At 43.9% G+C, this 25181-nt stretch overlaps 2 protein-coding genes across 2 annotated transcripts in view; one reads left to right on the plus strand and one right to left on the minus strand.

Moving 5' to 3' along the window:
* Positions 1-1855, plus strand: part of LOC308276740 (uncharacterized protein) — a gene marked incomplete at both ends in the record, with an annotated part of 43164 nt that extends 41309 nt beyond the window's left edge. Inside the window, one exon of the mRNA XM_080715580.1 lies at positions 903-1855. Coding sequence (XP_080571706.1) covers positions 903-1855 — 953 coding nt within the window. The remainder of the gene's footprint in view (positions 1-902) is intronic.
* Positions 1856-4229: 2374 nt separating this feature from the next.
* Positions 4230-24415, minus strand: LOC308276741 (vomeronasal type-2 receptor 116-like; the record flags this gene model as incomplete). The annotated part of the gene is made up of 9 exons (XM_080715581.1): positions 4230-4345; positions 6168-7061; positions 9273-9396; positions 11874-12101; positions 14465-15271; positions 16970-17261; positions 17827-17946; positions 20173-20542; positions 24313-24415. 9 exons carry the CDS (start codon positions 24413-24415, stop codon positions 4230-4232), a joined length of 3054 nt encoding a protein of 1017 aa, XP_080571707.1.
* Between the last annotated feature and the right edge of the window lie 766 nt (positions 24416-25181).

Here is a 25181-nt window from a genome sequence, read left to right on the forward strand (position 1 = left end):
CATCCTGTCTATAGATGCTTGCTGAGGTCACTGTCTGCCCACTTATGTCCTCTGTGACCCAGCACAGATCAGTCTATGGGTCAGTCTATGTGGTGTACAGTTCAGTGTGCCTCTCTCTAGCGCTGCCCCCAAAGACTCCTGGGACCTCACAGTGGGCCAGGCTAAAGTCCACCCATGGAATGGAAGATGAGCCATGCTCAAGGATACCTGTGAGTGTCTTGAAGGTGTGAAACCAATAGGAAGACTGGGCTCTTCATTAGCAGGAGATACACACAGAGCAAGTGTGCACAAATTGTCATGGGAGGGTTTTAGAGCATTGAATCATTTTAAACTTCATCCAAGGACTTGAATACACGTTCTTTACAATGGACACTGACCTCCGCAATATCATTATATGATAAGTAAAAGATCTGATTCACATATAAAGGCATGAGCTGGACATGATGACTCATGCCTGTCATCTCAGTACTCAGGAGGCTGAGACATGGGAATTGCAGTTTCAAGGGCAGCCTCAACCAGCCTCGGCAACTTAGCAAGATCCTCCATAACCTAGAGAGACCCTTAATGATATAATGAAAAAATCAGGCAGATGGTGTAGCTCAGAGGTAAAATACTCCTGGGGTCAATCCCTTGTGAAAGAAATGACAGCTAGATAGCCGGGCGTGGTGGCACAGGCTTGTAACCCCTGTGCTTGGGAGGTGGAGACAGGAGGATAGCGCTCAGTGTCCCTGGAAGGGTGGGTTCAGCATTCTCCAGGTCAGCGATGGCACAGCCTGCTCAGGGGCACCTCTTGAATATCGCGGGCACCCTGTCCTCATAGTGACATTGCAGAAAAAACAGTGACTTAGATGTGGCAAAGAGGACTAATCAGTAACTAAGAAATGCTGATGTTTCCCTTCCAGATGCAGAGCAGTGTACCCGGTGTCCCCCGCACAAGTTCCCAAACACTGAGAGGAGCCGCTGCCTCCCCAAGGTGGTGTCCTTCCTGGCTTATGAGGACCCCTTGGGGACGGCTCTGGCCTGTGCTGCTCTGGGCTTCTCTGCGCTCACAGCTGGGGTTCTTGAACTCTTTGTGAAGCACAGAGAGTCTGCCATCGTCAAGGCCAACAACCGCGCTCTCAGCTACGTCCTGCTCGTCTCCCTCGCCTTCTGCTTCCTCTGCTCCTTGCTCTTCATTGGCCGCCCCAACATGGCCACCTGCATCCTCCAGCAGATTACCTTTGGAGTCGTGTTCACTGTGGCTGTTTCCACTGTCTTGGCCAAAACTGTCACGGTGGTTCTGGCCTTCAAGGCCACTGTTCCTGGGAGGAGGATGAGGCAGCTCCTGGTGTCAGGGGCTCCTAATTTCATCATCCCCATCTGCTCCCTGATCCAGGTGATGCTCTGTGCCATCTGGCTGGGAACCTCGCCTCCCTTCATTGACACTGATGCACACTCTGAACATGGCCACATCATCATCGTGTGCAACAAGGGCTCAGTCACCGCCTTCTACTGTGTCCTGGGATACCTGGGCTCCCTGGCCCTGGGGAGCTTCACGGTGGCTTTCCTGGCCAGGAACCTGCCTGACACCTTCAATGAAGCCAAGTTTTTGACCTTCAGCACGCTGCTGTTCTGCAGTGTCTGGGTCACCTTCCTCCCTGTCTACCACAGCAGCAAGGGGAAGGCCATGGTGGCCGTGGAGGTCTTCTCCATCTTGGCCTCCAGTGCGGGGCTGCTGGGCTGCATCTTTGCCCCCAAGTGCTACATCATTCTCATAAGACCTGATAAGAACTCCCTGAATGATTTGAATGACAGAAGTTCTAGGAGAAATAGGAAATCTGAGGGCTTATCACATAAACCTACCTCCAATTTTTAAAAATTGAGACAAAAAGCCACCCGAATTTGAAATTTAGACATTATCCGTTCTTCCTCCTCCTACTCCTCTTCTTCATCCTCTTCTTTCATTCTGTATTTTTGTACTGGGAATTGAATCTAGGAGGATTCTACCTCTGATCTACACCATCAGCCCTGTTTTATTTTTTATTTTTTTATTTTTTATTTTTTTGCTAAGCTGCTGAATCTGGCCTTGTTTCTGTGATCCTCCTGTCTCAAATTCCCGTATACGGGGATGACAGGTATGTGCCACCTCGGTGGGACAAATTTGCATATTAAAAATTTATAACTTACCTACCCATCTGTCAACATGATTCATTCTCATTTATAAAATAATAATCAAGTCTCTTTACCATCTTAAATGAACACCTGGGTTGTGTGGACTTCACTAGGCTGGGAAGTGTAACTCTGGGATTCTTTCATGACTAGTCTATGCATTTGTTGACTCTTGTCACCTGGAATTGCATGTTATTCATGAAAGTCTAGTATTCTGTCATTTTGATAACTGTGCAGACCCTGATTTTGCATCTTTAATTGGAATATCCGCTGACCACATGATATCAGAAGACTGCACCGACTTTTTCAGCCTTCTGTCTCCTACCATCTTATCTTGCTTCCACAGCCTCAAAGAATTCTACACTGCTCCTAACTTTCTAGTATGGCTATTAGCCGCACAACACCGAAAGGTAGCTTTGTTGCCTTATTTTTCTGGAGAGTTATTCTTCCCTTAATCCTGGGTTGTGCTGCTTTTCATGAGGAGAACCCTGATTGTATCAACAGATCCTCAACTCCAACCTTTAAGAGTGGGTCTGATTTGAAAATAGTAGCCTACATTCCAGAGAAGAACAGGATGTAGTTATTTTCCCCATGCATTACCCATGTCCTCTCTTTTCACCTGATACCCAGTGTTGTGGCCCCTGAACTGCTTTCTATAATATATCTAACTCCAAGACTTCATCAGTGTGTGATTCTCAATGTGCACATTAAAAGGCGCCCTCCTTTGACCCCGTCTCTCTCTGTGTATACTGTCAGGGAGCTGGACTGAAGCTCTGGGGCTGGGGGCTTCTTATCCGCCTGAGAAAATCCTGCCTGGTCCACTTGTGGTGGAATTTGCCATTTACTAGTTTTTCCACCGTGTCAATTAGAAGCATTGCAAAGGGAATTTGGATGGAACGGTTCTTTCACATTTTTATTTAGCCCAAGAATTATGGTTGTTACTGATCAATCTATGGATATCACAGTGTGAAATAACAAGATGAATGCCCTTTACTCTGTTCTGGGTTCAATACACAGCATGAACTCCACTTCTTGGCCACTTCTAGCTTTTTAAGCTAAGTTGATTTGTAGGAGAATAGATAAAACAGAATCAAATATAACTCAGCCGGGCATTGGTGGTACATGCCTGGAATCTCAGAACTTGGGAGACCGAGACAGGAGGATTTCAGGTTCAAGACCAGCCTCAGCAATGTACCAATGTTAGAAATAAATTTCTATGACAGCGTAAGAAAAGATACATCTATAAAAATGACTCAATAAGACAATTTTAATTTTTTGCAAGAAGAGAGCCTGGCACCAGTAAACTTAGGTGGGAAAGAGCAACATGGCGGGAAATGGCTGGGTATTTTATTTTTAGTGCAGGGCTCCTGTGCTGTGCTCCTATTGGTGGGAGCCTTAGCTGCACAATCTTTATGACATTGGCTGAAGTGGGTGCTGGGGGAGGCGTCGACACTTTAAAATTCTTAGAAACGCCATCTTTACAAAGAATGCATAAACACACACAAGGCTACACAATGGCGGGGGGTTTTCAAAATTGAGTTCAAGTCAAGCTATCCTTTTGATAGAAAAGATCTAATTATATTTTCACAGTGAGACTGAAAATAAAAACAGTAATCATAAAGGTGTTGGGGGTTGCATCTAAGGGGCAGAAGGCCCCTGTATGAAACAAATGAATGGACTCTACCCTGTACAGTACCACCCCATTGTATGGAGAAGTCAAACCTATGTTATCCTCACTGTTCAGGATATTTGAGGCCACCCATTTTCTAGGGATTGTGACTAGAGCTGAAATAAATAAGTATATATAAGTAAATATACTTATTTTCAGATATGCAATGGAAGTTCTTGAAACATATTTCTAACATTATGATAAAGGGGAAATACTATAAGTCACTCTGAGGGTGTGGGCCCCAGCATGTCAGTTTTGGGGGTACAGAAACATTCAATCCATAACAATGGCCTTTGCATTCCTTCTAGATTGGGTTAATGGCAGTCTAGTTTTTTGTAGACCAAATCTTCAGAGTGCGAAGACTGGATGCACGTGCCGAGTGCGGGATGCATTGTACCTGACAGACTGTTCTTCAAGAAGGCGCGCCATTTTGTTTTCTCACCACTTGAGTGGGATCTCTAGGTGCTTTGAGTTCTCCGCTGCCCTTGGTAGTAGGGTGGGGAATGCTCGCGGCAGCCGTGTTAATGGCTGTTGTGGTGTTTCGGGGTTACTGTGTTGGGGATTTCTGTACCCGATGTGTTGTCACAGAACCCAGGCTCAGAATCTCATTCCACAGAAAAACCAACATCCCACAGACTAGTGTTTGGAGGCTGAACTTCCAAGCTACACGGCCAGACCATTCATTTACTTATCTATATTTTGTTTTTGAATCAAGATCTCACCAAGTTGCTGAGGCTGACCGCAAACCTGCGAACCTCCCGTCTCAGCCTCCCTGGTACTGGGATGACAGGCTTGCCTTCACAGCACCGGCTCATCATGAGGAGTCGTAATAACAGACAGACAAGGCAAGTCTAGGTGAAGTAAACCCTGTGTTACACTTGGGGACAAAAAAATTGTCTCCAGTGTATGACATGTCCCTGTGGGAGACAGATAAGGTAATATCCAGCTACGTGAGCTCAGCTTTCCCGCAGTAGTGATGTTGATCACATGTCCAGTGTTCTCTCTGCTACCTTTTGGGGAAGAATGTGCCTGAGGCTTTGGCCTGTTGTTTAACAGGGTCCTTTCCCCACCCCACCCTGAATATCAGAATTATGGAAAATTTTAAAATATAACATTGACCTTTTATTTAAATATTTTGAGTACTGGGGATTGAACTCAGGGGCATTCTACCTCCAGGCTACACCCCTACCTCCTTTCTTTTTTTTCTACTTGCTTTGTTTTGGTGTGTGTGTGTCTAAGTTGTGTGTGTGTGTGTGTGTGTGTGTGTGTATTTGAAACAAGGTTTATGTTTTCGAGGGTCTCTCTGAGTGGCCAAGACTGGCCTTGAGCCTACACCCCTTCTGTCTCAGCCTCCCAAGTACTGGCATTCTAAAAATATACCACCATGCTAGGCTGACCTTCATTTGTTACGTGGTATATCTGAATTATATAGTAGGGTGGTTGCACTGTGGCATATTCACACATACATAAAACCACAGCGAGTCGAGTTTTGCTCAATACACTCTACCCTTCTTATTCTATCAGAATGCCTATTCTCCCACATTCATGAATCTACTCCATTTTTATTCCTATAGTTGTCTCTGTAGTTCCCACACAAGATGGAAACCCTATGAAACATTTCTCTCTGGGTTTGACTTATTTTGCTTGAAACTGAGTTTTTCAATTCCATTTTCCTGTGGATGCCATAGTTTCATTCTGCTTAGGGGCTGAAAAAAAAAAAATTCCATTGTGTATCTCTACCTCTACAATATTTTCTTTTTTAAAAAAAGTTGTTTATAAGTGCATTACAATTACAGAAATGTTTAATGTGATACAGACACGTGTGCACAGAGTTTAGTGTGTTTCCCCCCTGCGTCCCACTCCACCCGGACACACTTGCCACGCATACAGTGAAATAAATTGGCAGTAACGCCTTCACATATGTCATTAGATTTAATAAGGAGAATGTGGTGTGCGCACGCTTACATGAGGCAGAGAAAGCCCTGTAGAGTGGATGTAGAGGGCTGGAGGAGGGAGAGGAAGATGGATGACTAAAGAAGGAAAGATTTGAAATTATACTATATAGATGTGTGAAGGTGTTGCCTGAGGAGGGAGGAGGAAGAACACGGTGGGTGCTTCTGGAAAAAATCAAGAGCTTTGTACATGCATGTGTGGATGGGCCTCACTGTGATGTACAATTGTAAAGCACTAATAAAATAATTTTTAAAAGAAATATATGTTGCTAATAAGGCAGTTGTTTTCTTTATATAATATTTTAATAATTTTATGTTGGAGTGTTTTGGTCTCAAACCTTAAAAATGAGAGGGAGATGTATGAGATAAACTCTCAGAATGCCTATTTATCCTATTACTTCTGTCCTTCAGACCTTGCAGAGAGTTCTTCTCAGGTCTTATGAGAATGATGTAGCACTTGGGGGCAAAGATGCAGCCCAGCAGCCCCGCACTGGAGGCCAAGATGGAGAAGACCTCCACGGCCACCATGGCCTTCCCCTTGCTGCTGTGGTAGACAGGGAGGAAGGTGACCCAGACACTGCAGAATAGCAGCGTGCTGAAGGTCAGGAACTTGGCTTCGTTGAAGGTGTCAGGCAGGTTCCTGGCCAGGAAAGCCATAGTGAAGCTCCCCAGGGCCAGGGAGCCCAGGTATCCCAGGACACAGTAGAAGGCGGTGACTGAGCCCTTGTTGCACACGATGAAGATGTGGCCTTGTTCAGAGTATGCATCAGTGTCAATGAAGGGAGGAGAGGTTCCCAGCCAGATGGCACAGAGCACCACTTGGATCAGGGAGCAGATGGGGATGATGAAATTAGGAGCCCCTGACACCAGGAGCTGCCTCATCCTCCTCCCAGGACCAGTGGCCTTGAAGGCCAGAACCACAGTGACAGTTTTGGCCAAGACAGTGGAAACAGCCACAGTGAACCCGACTCCAAAGGTAATCTGCTGGAGGATGCAGGTGGCCATGTTGGGGCGGCCGATGAAGAGCAAGGAGCAGAGGAAGCAGAAGGCGAGGGAGACGAGCAGGACATAGCTGAGAGCGCGGTTGTTGGCCTTGACGATGGCAGAGTCTCTGTGCTTCACAAAGACCCCAAGAACCCCGGCTGTGAGCGCAGAGAAGCCCAGAGCAGCACAGGCCAGAGCCGTCCCCAGGGGCTCCTCATAAGCCAGGAAGGACACCACCTTGGGGAGGCAGCGGCTCCTCTCAGTGTTTGGGTACTCGTGCAGGGAACACAGGGTACACTGCTCGGCATCTGGAGGGTAAACATCAGCAGTTCATCGTTATTGATTTTTTTTTATAATTTCAAAGTTTATGGTCACCTCTTCAATGTCACCTTGAGGACAGACTGTCTATGACAGTACAGTGAGAGGCAACTGAGCCAGCTGTGATATTTCTGCACTGGAGAATGCTTCCAGGCACCCAAAAGGCCCAGTCCTCCCATGGGACGCACCTCCACATGCAATGGCTCCTTGTGTGTCCCAGTACTGTCAATGTATCTCCTCTATACCACCCTCTGGTTCTCCTCATCATAAGCCCCATATTACCATACTTATAATCCTGACCCAAACTGACCACAGCAGAAAGAAATATCCGTACCTTACAGGACCTCCGATGTTTAATGTATCCTCACTTCTACTGGTGTTGGTATATAACTTGAAATTTGCTTAAAGAAGTCTTGTTCTCATTCTATATTTTCATTTTTCTGTGCCTATTCTTGTCAGTGTTTCCATACAAATATTGAAAACCGTTTGAGTTGAAAAGATTTGAACCTCAAATAAAATGTGATTGCTGTTATATGATTAGCTGCTTTGGCACTGAAGTTTGAACCCTGGGGATGCTTTACCGCTGAGCTATACCCCCAGACTATTTTGTGTGTGTGTGTCTAGGTCTGGCTAAGTTGTCCAGGCTGGACTCAAACTTGTGGTCCTCCTGCCTCAGCCTCCTAAATATCTGGGATTTCAGGAATGTGCTACCACATCCAGCTATAATTTTTGTGTCATGAACATTTTAATAAAAAATTTAACAAGACAGGCGTGGTGGCGCACGCTTGTAATCCCCATACTTCGGAGGCGGAGACAGGAGGATCGCGCAGGTTTGAAGCCAGCCTTGCTGGCTTAAGGGACCCTGTTTCCAAATAAATATATACATACACACACACACACACACACACACACACACACACACACACACACATATATATATATATATATATATATATATATATATATATATATATATATATGTACTTGGGAGGCTGAGACAGAAGGAGGGCAGGTTCTAAGACAACTCTTTATCAACATAGAAAGACTCTTAAGACTTTAGGGAGACCCTGCTTTAAAATAACAATAAAATAGGCCTGGGGGCATAGCTCAGATGTAGGATGCATTTGGGTTCAATTTCCACTAACACACACACACACACACACACACACACACACACACACACACATGCATATGCCTGCACATGCACACACACAGATTATAGGAATTACATAGTAGTTACGCTGGCATTCAATCATATATTTTTCTTAATAATTTGAGAAAATAAAATCAGTTTTAATTTGTCTTTCAACAGTCTGTGTTTGACCATAAAATATTTTATTTTGATATATATAATTTCTTAAACGTACGTCTTAGGTGAAAGCTACTTATATGGATACTACATTGTTCTTTCTCTTAAAAATCCATGTCTTTTTATTTATTAAATTTTTATCTCTATTTTTTTGCACTAAGGATTGAACCCAAGGGCATTATTATCTCTGAGCCATACCCCAGCCCATTTTTTTTTTGTTTATTTGAAACAGAGTTTCCTTGGCTTTCTGAGAGTCTTGCTAAGTTGCTGAGGCCAGCCTTAAAACTATGATCCTCCTGTTTCAGACTCCTAAGAACTGGGATTACAGGCATGAGTCACTACATCCAGCTCATGTGTTTATATATTAACTTTCTCTTGTTCCTTCTCATATTATAATATTGCAGGGTTCTGTATAAGGACTGTGTTCTCAGGCCTTGCATGGTGTTGGGACATGAGCCAATACACTAAAATCCTCCCATGACAATTCACGCACACGTGCTCTGTGTATCACCGCAGCACGAAGAGCCCCCGATTTTCTATTGGGTTCACACATTCACCACACCCACAGGCAGCCTTTAGGATTACACCTCTCGCATTTCATGGGTGGACTTCAGCCCGTCCCACCATGAGGTCTCAGAGACTGTCTTGGGCAGTGCTGGAAGTCAACACAGGCAGACCAAAATTAGGCAGACCACTGCTGGCCTTAGAGGCTGGGCTGTGCCAGGTCAGGGCTGACACCTATGGGGCAGGGCAGTGACTACATCACGGATCCATAGACAAGATAAGTGGATGGTCAACAATGGCCACTGTGACCCACTGTCAATGTCAATTTATTTCTCTTGAGAAATAAAAGGAGTGGTTATCATAGGGTTGCTCTGTATTATTTTTTTACCTGTATCATTGGAAATGTATCTCTCTGGGCATAAAACACAAGTAAAGCAGCAGACTGGTCTTCCTTCCTGGGGGATTCTCCTGAATCCTGGGCCGCAGCTCTGGCTGCACACAGACTGAGGAGTCTGAGGGAAAAGAGGTAGCAGTCAGAATGTTCCATATTATTAACAGCTTTAACAGGGTGTCAGCATCTCTCTCCCCACAGGAAAGAACTTTGCGCTTGAAGAGAAGGTCATCCCCAGACCACCCCAACCACTGCCATGTCAATCTTATCTATACACTTGATTCTGGGTTATTCCAGGGAGCTGCCACCTTTCATTCTCAAATGATTACCAGACATCACCATGGCTTGGATTACTTCTGGGCTTCTCTTTCTTCTAGTTTAACCTAAACACCCAAATCCTTTCTGTTAGGAACCTTCTTGGTCATTAGCTTTGAGGTCACCTGCGTCCAGCTTGGAAGGGCCACACGCTGCCTAGCCAAGTAGGAGATTTATTTGCACACAGACAAATTTCTGTGGACCGAAAAGGACCAATAAGCAGGGACCCTCACAACTTCCTTGGTTACCCTTTCACCCCCTAATTCATCTGTGACTACCTTGATGTTTTCCCTGATGGATCTCATGACTGCCTTGCTGTTTCATGTGATTAATCATCTCTTACAAGTTTTGGTTATTACCCTCTTTAAAACCATTTTTCCCGGTTCTATTTATGTGGTGAATAACATGTATTGATTTGCATATGTTGAACCAGCCTTGTTTTTCTGGTATGAAACCGGCTTGGTCGTGATGTATTATTCTCTTGATATAGTTTTGAATGCATATAGCTAGTATTTTGTTTAGAATTTTTGCATCTATGTTCATTAAGGATATTGGTCTGTAGTTTTCCTTTCTTGAGGTATCTTTATTTGGTTTGGGGATTAATGTGATACTGGCCTCATAGAAGGAATTTGGGAGAGTTCCATCTCTTTCAATTTCCTGGAACATGTTATGAAGTATTGGTATTATTTGTTCACTGAAGGTTTTGTAGAATTCAGCTGGGAACCCATCTGGGCCTGGGCTTTTCTTTGGTGGAAGAATTTTTATTACCGTTTCTATTTCTTTGGTTGTTATTGGTTGGTTTAGGCTTGCTATGTCCTCTTGGCTGAGTGACTCTCTTACACTGTTGGTGGGAGTGCAAACTAGTTCAACCACTATGGAGATCTGTGTGGAGATTCCTAAGAAAGGTGGGAATAGATCCACCATATGATCCAGCTATACCACTCCTGGGTATCTTTCCAAAGGGGTTGAATTCAGAGAAATACAGCAACATATGCATACCTATATTCATAGCAGCACAATTTGTAATAGCCAAAATATGGAACCAACCCAGATCACCATCAACAGATGATTGGATAGCAAAACTGTGGGAAATACACACAATGGAATTCTATTCAGCCATAAAGAAAAACAAAATTATATCATTTGCAAGAAGATGGAACATTATGTTAAGTGAGATCAGCCAAGCACAGAAGGAGAAGGTACATATGTTTCCTCTAATATGCCCAAACTAGGAAACACAAAGGAAACCAGTGGGACTCCAGATAATGGAGGGGAAATACCAGCAAAGTTTGAATGGAAAGATAGGAGAGGAGGAAGGCTGATCTTGATTAATGAGGGTCTACATCTGAACATGTGTAAAATTATGAATAAGACATGGTTAACCTGGACAACCATTGGTGGGAGGGGGGAAGGGAAAATGGGGGCAGGAGGGAGAGGGCACCAAATATAGTTTAAATGTATACTATTTATGTTCAATAAAAAAATTATTAAAAAATAAAAATATCATTTTTATCAGTGTTTTTTGTTTTAATGCCTTCTTAAATAAAACATTGCGTGATTTTCAAGTTGCACATTTGCATGCTATTTTAATATTTAAATTACTTTTTATCAAATATCCTGATATTTAGTGTTTTTTTTTTCAGTAGGGTTTGAAATGTCTTAAGTTTTAAATACTCTTAGTTTCATACACAGTCTACATTTAAAAAGAAGAATGAAAAAAGATGCTGAACAGAACAATGTTTGAAGAATGAATGGCATTGAAAATAGGAAGAAAATGGAAATAATGTCTCCAAATGTAAATGGTATATTAATCTATAATCTTATTTGTGTTTGTAGTATATATCAAAAGATACTAAAGATTCTGACCATATATAATATAGGTACTCAAGATGGATGGATGGACATATTTGGTGTTTATGTGTCTGTATTTTTATCTCTACTGTTATTAACTTTTTTCAATTTTTAGAGCTACATGAATAAATATGCAGAACTTAAAAACAGCTTCTAAAATCTTGCTCTTTCTATAGATTTTAGCTCAGACTTTGTCAACGCAAATTCCATAGTACAAAATCAGGATGACATGGGTAAATTTAGTGCTGATGTAGAGGGGTCACACTTGGCCTTGTCTCAGGACTCTATTTATGTAGTTACTTTTGCAGTATTCAGGCTTGAACCCAGGGCCTTGAGCATGCTAGCAAGTGCCCTGCCCCTGTGCTGCACCCCCAACCCTTTAGGAGTCTATTTAGATCCCTGTATGTATCCAATACGGAAAAGAAATCATACCTGTGGGAAGCCAATAGGCCACTCTATGACCTCTTCATTGATGGCCAAGGCTTGACGGAGCGGGCTCCTGGAGAGAAACTCCCCTACTTTAACCAGCAACCCAAGGCCGGCAGGAAAATTCACAGCATTATGGATGTCATACTTGGCCAGGTGTCTTCCTTTCTTGTCTAAGGATATGTGTTGTCCGGCGCTGTTGGTAAACCGGATTTTCTTCAGAAATGGATGGAGCTAGAAGACAGGCATCAGTTTTGAAATGTGGCATGTGTACAAAATACTAAGCAATCCTTCTTCCCCACATCCCACAATGAGTCTCCTCATTGGTAGAAGCTTAGGTTTATCTGTATGGTCACCTTCTCATGGGCTCACGGGAGCAGAGTTCTCCCAGTGGCATCATCATGGAGTAATGGAGTCCATGCATTCTCAGATTAGCACAGAGCACGGCATTGGCATGCGTCCAGCTAGCACCCTGACTCGCAAAGTCTGTCTGGGACATCTTAAAAGCTAATCCTTGTACTTAGTAAGGCCGCAGGAGGGGTGGAACTGTTGTTTAGTTTCTTTGTTATGGGGAGGGAAGCCTGGTATGTGCAAGTCACAACTCATCAAAATATAAAGATTATGTACAGTAATTATGTAAATCAGTTATATCTCAATTGAGTTTAAAGAGGGCATAAGGGTTTTTTCTGCCTATGCTTTGGGCCATTTTACTGAGCAGGCTATAGTCTTGTGATATTGCAGGGAGCAGTGTCCCCCCCCCCAAATAAAAACCTCTCAATACTCCTGAGGTTTTTAATGGAATGTGAAAATCTTTGAATCTCTGTCACCCGGGGCATTATGTTGTGGGAAATAATCAACCTCTTATTGTTTAAACAACTTTGTTTTTCTAAATAATGAATAATTTACAATTAAATCTTTGGATTCCATCTAGACAAAGTGATCTATTCTTCTAATGATTACTTTAAATCGGGACAAATGCCGGGCGTGGTGGGCCCGCTTGTAAATCCCCACGCTTGGGAGGCGGAGACAGGAGGATCCCGCTGGTTCGAAGCCAGCCTCAGCTGGCTTAAGAGACCCTGTTTTCCAAAATAAAAATATAAAATGGGTCTGGGAGTGTAGCCCGGAGGTAGAAGGGCTTCCAGGAACCTTAGTACCACCATAAAATAAAATAAAATAAAATAAAATAAAATAAAATAAAATAAATAAAATAAAAATAAATAGGGACAAACTGGCACATCAGATGTTATTATTAGAAAAAATAGAAGTTCTACGGGGAATTAAGGGCTAAATGAGTGATGTGTGCAAGTGTGCTTCTACCTTCAAGTACTTCATTAAGATTTATGACTGAAATGCATCAATAAAAATAAATAAAAATAGCCGGGCGTGGTGGCGCACGCTTGTAATCCCCGCGCTTGGGAGGCAGAGACAGGAGGATCGCGCAGGTTCGAAGGCAGCCGCGGGCGCTGGCTTAGGAGACCCTGTTTCCAAATAAAAATGGAAAAATAGGTCTGGGAGTGTAGCCCGGAGGTAGAAGGGTTTGCAGGAACCCCAGTACCACCAAAAAAATAAAAAATAAAAAAATAAATAAAAATAAAATTCTAACACTGCTTTTTATATATTTGCCTTTGTCTACCTATTAAACTTATTTTACATATTCATGAAGTTTGATTACTGAGTTGGATTACTGTCCATGAGTTTATAAATACATTCTACACATGGACTATGGATTCAGATAAGCCAGGGCTAATATCCAGAAAAGTCCATCTCAAACCCTGGAGGGACATCCTGAGAGGACAGGCACCATCGGTGGCCACGGGCCACGAGTACATGTTTTTTGTAGGTTTTAGATTAATAGTGATGGCCAAGCTGAGCACAATGACATACTCCTATCATCTCAGTATCTGGGAAGATGAGAAAGGAGGATCGCACAATTCAAGGCTAATCTTATCAAATTAGTGAGGCACTCACCAACTACTGAAGCCCTGATTCAAAACTTAAAAAATTTAAAAAGTATAGGGGTATAGAACACCCCTGCATTCAATCCCCAGTTCCAAAAAGTAAAAAAGGTGGAAGAAGAATCTTTCAAAATAATTCCATTTCCAGAGTCACGTCCTAGTATCACATTCAAATCGAACAGCATCCATTTCAATTTTTATCAAATGTCCCTCAGGGCGGGGCCTGGGCCTCTCCATACTATGGTACATAAAATATCCAGACTCATATACACGGGCACTTGGTCCATGTTTCTTGGAATTGGATACATTCTAAGGAAAAGTAAATATTGGAGCAATTTTTAATCCCTCTATATTATTCAGGATTTGTGTTCAGATATCTGACAGTATTCCATCCTACAATTGAAAATGCTTTTGTGGTTCAATTTGTTAATTAGTAGTTTGAAATGGAAGCTCCCTGTAGCAGAATTCTTCCCACGTGGACAACAGTTCCAGCTACACCGACAGCCAGTGTGAAAGTGCCCATATTTTTTCTTGCCTGATCCTTCTGATCTAGACATGAAAACACAGTCACAATGCACCTCACCATGGTACCCGCAGGTGCCAACGGTGCTAAACCCTCACCTGCTTCTGGAGGAGGCTTACCTGCCATGGAGAAAGCATGGGCTGTTCTACATCCTCTGGAGATCCCCTTGTTATTTTCTCCAGCAGCATTTTATGAAGGACGTGGGCCACGGCATACACAGCATTATAGATGAAATAGCTGGAGTCAGGTAAGGTCATGATGTCGATATCACCTGGCAAAGACTCTAAGGAGATATTTGGTCCACAGACTCCAATTTCTCCACATTTTGACCCAGCAGGTGAGCAGTCAAAAAAGTGAAGCCACAGTATATTGAAGTAAACATCTTCTGGGTACTGGGAAGGGTCGACTGTCTTGAGAAAGTGTCTGAAGCCAGGGATTTCCCCCTTGTGGTGGGATAACACGAAGCTTCCATGGAAGGAATGCAGCATGTGGTTCATCTCGTACACAACGATGTCCCACTTGGCTGCCATGATCCACACCTTGCCCGTGGTTAGAAAGAATTCTGCTGCGATGTCCACGGTGATGAGGCTCCCCACTTCACCATAGAGTACGTGCACGTTTGCAGATGAAGCTCCTATCCTGGTCATGAAAGTGATTTCACTTGACCCATACATTGTCTTTATGGCAGGGAGCCTTTGTGTTAAGGCCACACAGATATCTTTCTTCACCATCTCCACATTTAGACTCCGAAGGAACCCTTCTCCTTTCAGATCATCAGATATAAAGATGGCCACCCACGTCCAGCCAAAATGCAGCAGCAATGAGATCATAGCTTTAACCAGAAAGCTGTCATCAGGAGCCATTTGATAGAGTGATGGGAACTGGTCTTGGTCATTAAGCATGGGATCAAAAGGTCCATATGTGACCTGAATAAATAAAAATATAATTCTGAATTTAGAGGGATTTGGGGTTGTCTCTCCTGAGAAAGGGACAAGAATATTCTGTACACATGAGGGCTATTGAGCCAGAAGCAGTGGCATATCCCTATCATCCCAGCACTTAGGTGGCTGAGATGCAAGGATCACAGATTGAGGCCAGTCTCTCCAACTTAACAAGACCATGTTTCAAAAAATTAAAACTAAAAAGGACTGGTTTTGTGGCTTGGAGTAGGATGCCCCTGAGCTCAATTCTGAGAGAGAGAGAGAGAGAGAGAGAGAGAGAGAGAGAGAGAGAGAGAGAGAGAGAGAGAGGATGGAGGCAGGCAGACAAAGAGAGAAAATGAATTTGAAAAATACTTTTTAGTGGAGGGAAAGCCACTAGATTTTACCCAGTTCTCTTATTCTGGGCACACAGAGCACCAGTTTTTGGGTGAGGCAGGCTGGACAGAGGCTGGGGGTCAACCCCAGTATGGGTGTCTCTGAGCCTCTCTCTCCTTGGGAACCCTGCGGCTAAAATGGATCTCACTGTTGCCCGAAATACACTCCAGATGCTCAGGTATTGGTCTTCCTACATCTGACAGTCACTGGCCTCTAGAGACCCCTGATACAAGCATGTCTTGGGTGGGCAGTTTTCTATGGTGTGGACATTTCCTGGGAAGACTTCAGCTGTGATCTGTCAGGAGCCAATGTTCCCAGTGACTGCGGAATGCATACACTGGTTGAAACTGATTTTTTTTTTTTTTTTTTTGGCATTGGAGATTGAACTCAAAAGCATTCCACCTTCAAGCTATATCCCCAGCAATATTTTATTTTATTTTTTTCTTTTCTTTTTTATAAGGATTTTTAACAATTTTTTAATTGAACATAAATAGTATACCTTTAAACTATATTTGGTGCCCTCTCACCCCGCCCCCGTTTTACTTCCCCCCTCCCACCAATGGTTGTCCAGGTTAAACATATCTTATTCATAATTTTACACATGTTCAGGTGTAGACCCTCATTAATCAAGATCAGCCTTCCTCCTCTCCTATCTTTCCATTCAAACTTTGCTGATCACCATCAACAGATGATTGGATAGCAAAACTGTGGGAAATACACACAATGGAATTCTATTCAGCCATAAAGAAGAACAAAATTATATCATTTGCAAGAAGATGGAAAGCCCTGGAGAACATTATGTTAAGTGAGATCAGCCAAGCACAGAAGGAGAAGGTACATATGTTTCCTCTAATATGCCCAAACTAGGAAACACAGAGGATACCAGTGGGACTCCAGATAATGGAGGGGAAATACCAGCAAAGTTTGAATGGAAAGATAGGAGAGGAGGAAGGCTGATCTTGAATATTTTATTTTTAATTGGAATCAAGGTCTTCCTGGGTTGTTTAGGGTCTCTCTACATTGCTGAGGCTGCTCTCAAACCTACGATCCTACTGCCTCAGCCTCCCAAGTACAAAGATGACAGGCGCGCACCTCCAGGCATGGCTTGGTTGGGATGCTTAATAGCCACAGCTCCTTCTCTCATCTTTTTCCTTACACTGATTATCTCAAGAGCTTTGGACTTCGCTGGGACCTGATCATGTAAACCCTCATGATTCATTCAACTTTGACATTGCCTGAGATTAGATGTGAGGGTCGGGCACTATGGTAAAGCTGCACATTTCTCTCCAGAATTCACAGCCTTCTTACCTGAGGGGTTTTGTAGAGCTCCAAAATAGCTCCGATCTCAGCTGAAAATGCTGGCGAGGTTCCTGCGATGGCGGCAACAGGTCTGTGCTGGGTCTTGCACTCGTGGTTAGGGAGAACCTTGTTGCCTCCAGACAGCCACATCAGGGTGTTCTCCAGGGTCCTGCGGTCGCTGGGGAAGGCGTTGTAGAGCTGGAAGCCCAGAGACATGTTGGGGAGCAGGTGGGGGTCCCTGTTGATCTCCTCGATGGCGAAGTAAAAGGCCAGCACGTGTTGGTATTTCTTCCAAAGCCACCTGGAGAGAGAGCAGCATCAGGGAGATAGTGACATCAGGTGGTGCAGGGGCGAGTCCTGAGCCAGCGCCAGCAGCCAACAGGCTACATGCAGGGTGCTCCTAAGAGCTGTCCCTGGCTTGTGGAGCCAGGGTGAGTAATATTCCCAGGGTGCTGGGAGACCTTGGAGTGGCAACTTTGACTCTTGTGAAACAAACTGTGTCCCAAACATTGAAAGGTTTACAGGGTACTCACTGAGTTGGGTGAGGTAGAGATTAGCTGGATGACATAACTGTCTAATTTTCTATAAATTGAGGTGTATTGATGGGTGCATAAAAAGCAAGGTGTCCTCTAGAGATCTGAGTTGAGGTGGCGCACACTTCATAAGCCCTTTTGTTTTGTTTTAGGACACCAAGAATTGAACCCAGGGGTGTTTTACCTCTCAGCTCCATCTTCTTCACTTCACTGGTTTCTTTTTTAAGTGTCTCACTAGGGTTACTGAGAGCTTTACCAAGTTGCTGAGGCTGTTCTCAAACCTGCAATCCTCCAGTGTCAGCCTCCCAAGTGTGGGATTACAGGCATACAAACCCGTCCTCATTTCTGGTTAGAGCAGAGGCCAAGACACAGCACTGCCGCTGCTTGCTGTGTCCAGGGCTCACTGACGGCTCCTGCCCTGCCTGCTCTTCAGATGCTTGGCAGTGGTTTCCCCTTTATCCAGGTTCCCAGAGAGATTTTCCGGAGCTTCTTCTGTACAGAGCAGTTGCTGCTCCGCTTACAGAACTTAGGAGAGCAGCTTAGTCACCACGTTTCCTCCAAATGTGAAAACTTTACTCGGAACTTCAAATTCATTTTTGAAGATTTCAAGCCATTCATTTCTTGATTTTCTTTCTCTGTAGTGAATTTTCTTTGATCCTTTCTCCATTTTCCTCTGACCTCCTGTGATTTTTTTTAAACCTAGCTTAACGAAAAATAGGAGGTCTTGGATTTTAGAGTTAGCTCTCAAAGGCTTATGCTTCTGAAAGATTTCATTAGAAGAATTTTTTTCATGGATTCCTTTCATGTGTGTTGGGGAATAGTGAGGATTGAACCCCAGGGCACACTACCTGTAAGCTACATCCCCAACACTTTTTCTTTTCTTTTCTTTCTTTCTTTCTTTTTTTTTTTTTTTTTGTGGTACTGGGGACAGAACCCAGGGGCATTCTACCTCCGAGCTACACCCGCAGCCCTATTTTTTATTCTTTATCTTGAAACAGGGTCTGAGTTGCAAAGGGCCTCACTAAGTGACTGAGGCTGTCCACAAACCATAATCCCCCTGTATCAGCCTCCCAGATGCTGAGATAACAAGCAGGTCCCATCATGCCCGTCCCTTTCTCTTTATAGTATTTGATTTTAAAATTTTTCTTATGGAACTGGGGATCGAACCCAGGGACAGTCTATCTAAAGCTACCCCAACCCTTTTTCATTTTATTTTTTGAATAGGGCCTAGGTAAGTTGCTGAGGCTATCCTTGAACCTGTGATCTTTTTGACTCAGCTTTCCAAGTACTGGGATTAAAGGAGGCAGTACTGTGCCTGGCTCACGGATTTCTTTCAGCTCTTTCTTTTTGTGTGTTGTTGCTATTGTTGTTCTGGTGTCGCTCTGATTTGTTCATTGGTGCTTAATAACTGCACAGAATAACGTTTGCCTGTGACATTTTCAAACTGGCATCTAACATGATTTCAGCCATTTCTTTCCCTAGAATCAGCCCTTCCCCTCCCTTCCCCAGGTCTCCTCCCTCTGTCTCCACAGCCTTCTACTGGAACGCTGTTTTGCTTTTATGAAATCCTTTTTCTGTTTTGTTCCCTCTAGCTTTCATATATGAGAGGAAACACTGCATACTTGTCTTCCAGAGTCTGGCCTGTTTTGCCCTCGATTTAAATATGAAATATTTTATTTGTTAATGAATTATGCTGAAGCTGATATATATTTTACCTATCAACAGTTTAGCTGATTTCCAAATTTCCTTATGTCTCCATCTATCTATTCTACTATTATTTTGCATTAATAGTTAACTAAATATTTATGAGATCACTTAACCAGTTCTCAAATGGCAGTGTTTCCCTTGTATTTAGATTATAGAGATATATTATTCAACTATCAAACTGTTAATATGTTTCTTCTGTTACGTTAGGCAAGCGAAACCTAAGTATAGAGAGAAGCAGAGAGTTGACAACTCCATGACGTTTGGCCTCTTCTATGCTACATGGCGGTGTCCAGAAACTTCTGTGGCTAGAGTGCAAAGATGGGCCTCCAGCTCTGTGACGTGGCTGAGGGGCTCCAGTATTCTCCCCACACTTCCTCCATGGATAAGACAGGTTCTCATCCAGGACCTGAGATTCAAGACACCTCCATCCTCTAAGAATCTCTTCCTTTCTATCTCTGACAGAAGAGAGACCGTCTGTAGCTGCCACTTAGAGAATTCAAAGGCATGAAGTAATGCATAGAATTTCCCATTTTATATTGTGAACGATGATTGAGAAAAAGACAGAGCGGGAAGGAACACCGGACGCAGCAACACACTGCGTAATCCAAGACGTGGGAAACTAAAACAGAAGAAATCAAAGGTTTGAGCGCTTCCCCGACAGCTTAGAAATACCCTCAGCAACTTGAAGAGATGTTGTTTTAAATCGAAACAGAGTGTGGTGGCCCACACCTGTCAACCCAGGACTTAGGAGGCTGACACAGAAAGACTGAAGGTTCACAACCAACCACGGCATTTAGTGAGGCCAAACAACTTAGAGATTTTAAAACTAAAACCTAGGCTGGGGTGTAGCTCACAGATAAGATTGCCCCTGGCTTCAATCTCCAGTTTCAGAAAAGGGGGGGTGATTAAACGTACATAAACCCATTCATAGCCGTAATCACCGGTAACTCCTGCACAAAATGCATATCTTACCTTTGAGGTAGTTTATTAAGATATGGTTCCAGTAAAAAAGACAGCTGGATCACGGATGCCTCTTGACTCACATAGTAAAGGGGGAAAAATCCACCCAGGACCAGGTCTCCTTCTCTCTGGATGCTCCACCGTGGGTCTTGTAAACAGCTCCTGAAATTACTGTACCAGGAAGCGTGTAAAGGCTGCAGGAGCAGGGAGAAAGGAAACAGACAGAAGGACCCCTCAGATCTGCACAACATAGAGGAAGAGCTGCGTCTGGGCTGAGCTGTGGGGTAAGGAGCAGGATCCTGGCTCGATGTCTGTGCAGGCACGGCAGAGTCCCGCTGTCTCCGGATGCCCCGGACATGTGCAAAGTGTGCAGATGGGCTTTCTGGACAGAAGCACAGAAAGAAAGAAAAAGGGACACTCAAAAGGGAGTCACAGTGCTGAGACTCGAGCCGTGGTGTCTGTGGTCAGAGAGGCTGTCGTTCACTGTCTTTTCATGGCTCTGCTTCAGTCCCATCAAGGAGCTCTGGGGACCCAGGGCCCGGGGCTCTGCACCTGTCACCCTCCATCCTGCTGAAAACACTTTGGACAAACATGTTTGCGGTTCTCCTTCCCCCTGGTCTCCATAATCTCATCATGGTCCAGAGAGGCTCTGGGGACCACTGCATCCTGAGACAGTGGCCCTGATCTGCTGAGGACCAGAGGTTTATGCTTATTGTCAGTCAACTGCCCTGAGAGATATGACAGGATGACAAAGGATTGGTGTCGGAAAATAATGGAAGTTAGAATAGTTATAGCGATACACACACACCCAGGTTTATACCTGCACAGTTCACAATACCAAATTAGGAAACCAACCTAGGTGTCCATAATCAGCTGAATGGATAAAAAATGTGGTATGTACATACAATGGAATTTTATTCAGCCATAAAGAACACGATTATGTCATTTGCAGGAAAATGGATAGAACTAGATGACAGGTTGGGTCCCGCGGGGCGGGACCTTAGAAAAGGAGGAGACTGCTGGGCAATATCGGGAGACAGGCGATATCGCGAGAGGGGCGGAGTTTCCACACGTAACTCCGCCCACAAGACATAAACTTTAAAAGGAAGGGCCTTTCCCTTCTAGCATCGGAGTTGCTGGGAGGTCTTCAGGAGCTTCAGGCTCCTATACCCGGGGGAGACCGCATTAAAATTCTTTTTCTTCTTGGGGCACCGGTCTCTCTCGCCTTTTTATTGCACCTAAAAACCTAACACTAGAGATCATTATGCTGTTAGCCAGTCTCAGAAGGACAAGAGTCGTATGTTACTCTCACATATGGAAGCTAGAGAGAGAAAAATGAGAAATGAAAGTGACTTCAGATGAGTGAGAAGGGAGACCAGGAGAGAAGTGGAAGGGGATTGGGGAGGGGAAAGAGGAGGGCTGAAGAAGGAAACTACCCAATGATGCTCTGTCCATATAAGAAGGCATCGCCCCCAATCTCTGTAACATTTATGGAGAGGAGTAAGGCGGCATGGGGGCAGGGTGTATGACCTACAGAGTCATGTGTAGTCCCAAGACTTGGGAGGCTGAGACAGGAGTACCCCAGATTCAAGACCAGCCTCAATAATTTACTGAGACTGTCAGCAACTTAGTGAGACCTTCTTTCAAAAGAAAAATTTAAAAAGGACCGGATGTGAAGCTAGAAGGGATAATTCCCTGGATCCAGTCCCCAATACCACAAAATAAAGAGCATTTATGCAGACTTTAGTAGACCCTCCCAGCCCCCTACAAAGCAATATTAGAAAACAAGGTGTGATAGTGTAAACCTGTAATTCCAGTACTTGGGAGGGTGAGACAAGAGAATCACGTGTTTAGACCAGACTCAGCAACCCAGTCAGACCCTTTCCTAAAACAAAAATAAAATGCTGGAGGTTTAGCTTGTTAGTAGAACATCTCTGGGCTCAATCCCCAGTATCCCCTGCCCCATCTCCACACACAAAAGAAAGAACGAAGAAAGATGTGAATCATCTTGCACATCTTAAATCTATTTCAAGAATTACCCAAAGTATTATGCTACTGAAACAAAAATCTGCACCTCTGTACAGACCAATGGATTAGAATGTTCAAAATGATAACCCCACATATACGGTTAAATGACTTTTGTAATACCGCCAAGACTATTCAAGGGAAAATGGTACATTTTTTTTTCAACAAACATTGCTTTATAAACTAAATGCAAGCCAGGCGTGGCAACGCACGCTTGTAACCCCAGCATTTGGGAGGCCGAGACAGGAGGATCGCAGGTTCACGGCCAGCCTCAGCTACTTAGTGAAGCCCTCCACAACTTAGTGAGGCACTGTTTCAAAATAAATAATAAAAAATAGGGCTGGGGATATAAATGAAAGGAAGAATGCCATCCCCGGTAGAGGAAAAACAACAACTAAATACAGATAGGTAAAAGTGTTAAGACAAACACTTATATCCACAGCAAATTCAAATCAACCCAAAGTAGATGAAAGTTCTCAAAAACAAATAAAAACAAAGTCGTAGAAGAATGAGAGGACAAACGCCTCCTGGCCATGGGCTGGGCACTGACTCCATGGGTGACAGTAGCAGGCACACAAAGAAAAACTGGCACAGGCAGCCTCAACCTCTATGCATACGTATGTGGATATATCCTTTGTACTAGGGGTGGAGCCCAGGGTTACTCTACCTCTGAGCTACACCACCCATGCTCTTTTATCTTGAAACATGGTCTCACTAAGTTGATGAGGTCCTCACTAAGTAGCTGAGGTTGGCTTTGAACCTGTGCGATCCTTCTGTCTCAGCCTCCCAAGCGCAGGAATTACAAGCGTGCACCACCACGCCCGGCTTTTTTATTTTTTTATTTCCTTGTGGGTTTGCTCCTGTCTCTATCTCTGCCCTCACCGAACTCCCTTCATTCCCCTCTCCATTCTCCTCGCATCTGCTGAAGTAACATGTTGAAATGATTTTTATGCCAGGAAAAACTCTTTGCAGAAACACAGAAAAGGGGCGGCCTTCGCACGATGTCCCACAGCATGGGGGTGGGGGCAAAAGAGGGAGGCTGAAGTTTTCAGGGTTTTCTTAGTGCTAGTAAATTGATGGGAAATAGAGAGAGACGTGAGGTTTATTCTCTAAAATTTAATGCCTGATGGGACTCCCTGTGTGCTTCCACTTCTTTAGGAGTCATTTGTACTTAGTATGGATCAAAGAGAAGCAAAATGGGGCCCTGTGGCAATGTGTCAGACAGCTAGGAAGGGGGGTGTTTTTCCCCCAACAGTGAGTTTTGAAGTGTAGTAGCAGAGGCGATCCTGTATATTTGTGTCTTAGAAAAGACTGTTATCTTTAAAGGGCGGATTATAAAATTGTGATTGCTTTGTTCTGCCTTTAATCATGATGTTTCAGGGATATTTTCTCTTTCAAAAACACTAAAGGCATTATAATGGATGCTCTTTAGGTGTGATCAAAGCCAGGACTGAGAAGGAAGCGACACAATTTCCATCTTCCTATGGGATGGAACTTAAAGTACCTCTGAGTGTACACACCCTTGTCAATGGAGTCTGAACTGTGGGATCTGTCTCCCAACTATTTTTCTTCCAATACTGGAGATTGAACTCCGAGGGCACTCTACCACTGAGCTACATCTCCAATCCTTTTTATTTATTTATTTATTTATTTATTTATTTTGAGACAGGGTCTCATTAAGTTGCCAAGACTGGCCTCAAACTTGTGATCCTCGCCGGGCATGGTGGCGCACGCTTGTAATCCCCGCGCTTGGGAGGCAGAGACAGGAGGATCGCGCAGGTTCGAAGCCAGCCACCCGCGCTGGCTTAGGAGACCCTGTTTCCAAATTTAAAAATGTAAAAAAAAAATAGGTCTGGGAGTGTAGCCCGGAGGTAAAAGGGCTTCCAGGAACCCCAGTACCACCAAAAAAAAAAAAAAAAACAACTTGTGATCCTCCAGTCTCAGCCTCTCAAGTTGCTGGGATTCATGAACAACCTTCTTTAGAAACTGTATTCAACATGCGTCTATGCTGAGATTCTCATAGAACACACTGGCCCGTTCCTTCAAAATTCATTCTTTGCCTGTTGATTGTTAAAGAGTGGCATGCACCTGTCCTACCACTTGGAGCTTGTCACACACCTATCTTACCAACGTAAAGGTACCACGCACCCTTCCCACCGGTGTCAAGTGACTGTTCAATAGCACATTTATAAGATGGGTATAGCTTACAGATGGACCTTGGGGTGCCCATTTACCTCGTTATATCCCTACAGGGCTAAGAAACCCAGTGTGCCCAGGCTGGGGGCACAGTGATGTCAAATGGAATGTCTGACCCTCTTCATCCTTTCCCTCCCTTTAAGCTTTCTTTATTAACTTAAGTTTTTACATATAGCTCTCTCACATTATAGATAGATATAGATATCTCACATTAGAATGCTAATGTAATAAGATAAAAATGTTCCATCTCCTTTGATCTAAAAATTTACTTTTATAGGATTCACTTGCTTGTTGGTTTTTTTCCTCTTTTCCTGTTTTAGGGGCATTCATCCCATTTTAACAGGGCGCTCACCCCGAGGAGCCTACATTCTTGGAAAAGAAGCAAATGTTTTCCCTTGTCATCTGAACACTTTTAAAATTCATGAAAGGGAAGTAACTTTCTCAGTGGCTCCTGGCTTCTTGTGCTCTTGTTCTATGGGCCTCTGAAATCTAGAAGGAAATAAAAGAGAAGGCAGGGGTGTGTGTGTGTGTGTGTGTGTGTGTGTGTGTGGTACTGGGGTTCCTGGAAGCCCTTCTACCTCCGGGCTACACTCCCAGACCTATTTTATACTTTTTTTATTTTTTGGAAACAGGGTCTCTTAAGCCAGCGTGGCTGGCTTTGAACCTGCGTGATCCTCCTGTCTCCGCCTCCCAAGCGTGGGGATTACAAGCCTGCGCCACCACGCCCGGCGCGAGAAGGCAGGTTTTATATTTGAAGTGATAAAGCAGATGTGGAGGTATGTCTAGTGGTGGAGAAATAA

Source organism: Muscardinus avellanarius, assembly GCF_963383645.1.
Source record: "Muscardinus avellanarius genome assembly, chromosome: 18".
In the NCBI taxonomy this organism is placed as follows: domain Eukaryota; kingdom Metazoa; phylum Chordata; class Mammalia; order Rodentia; family Gliridae; genus Muscardinus; species Muscardinus avellanarius.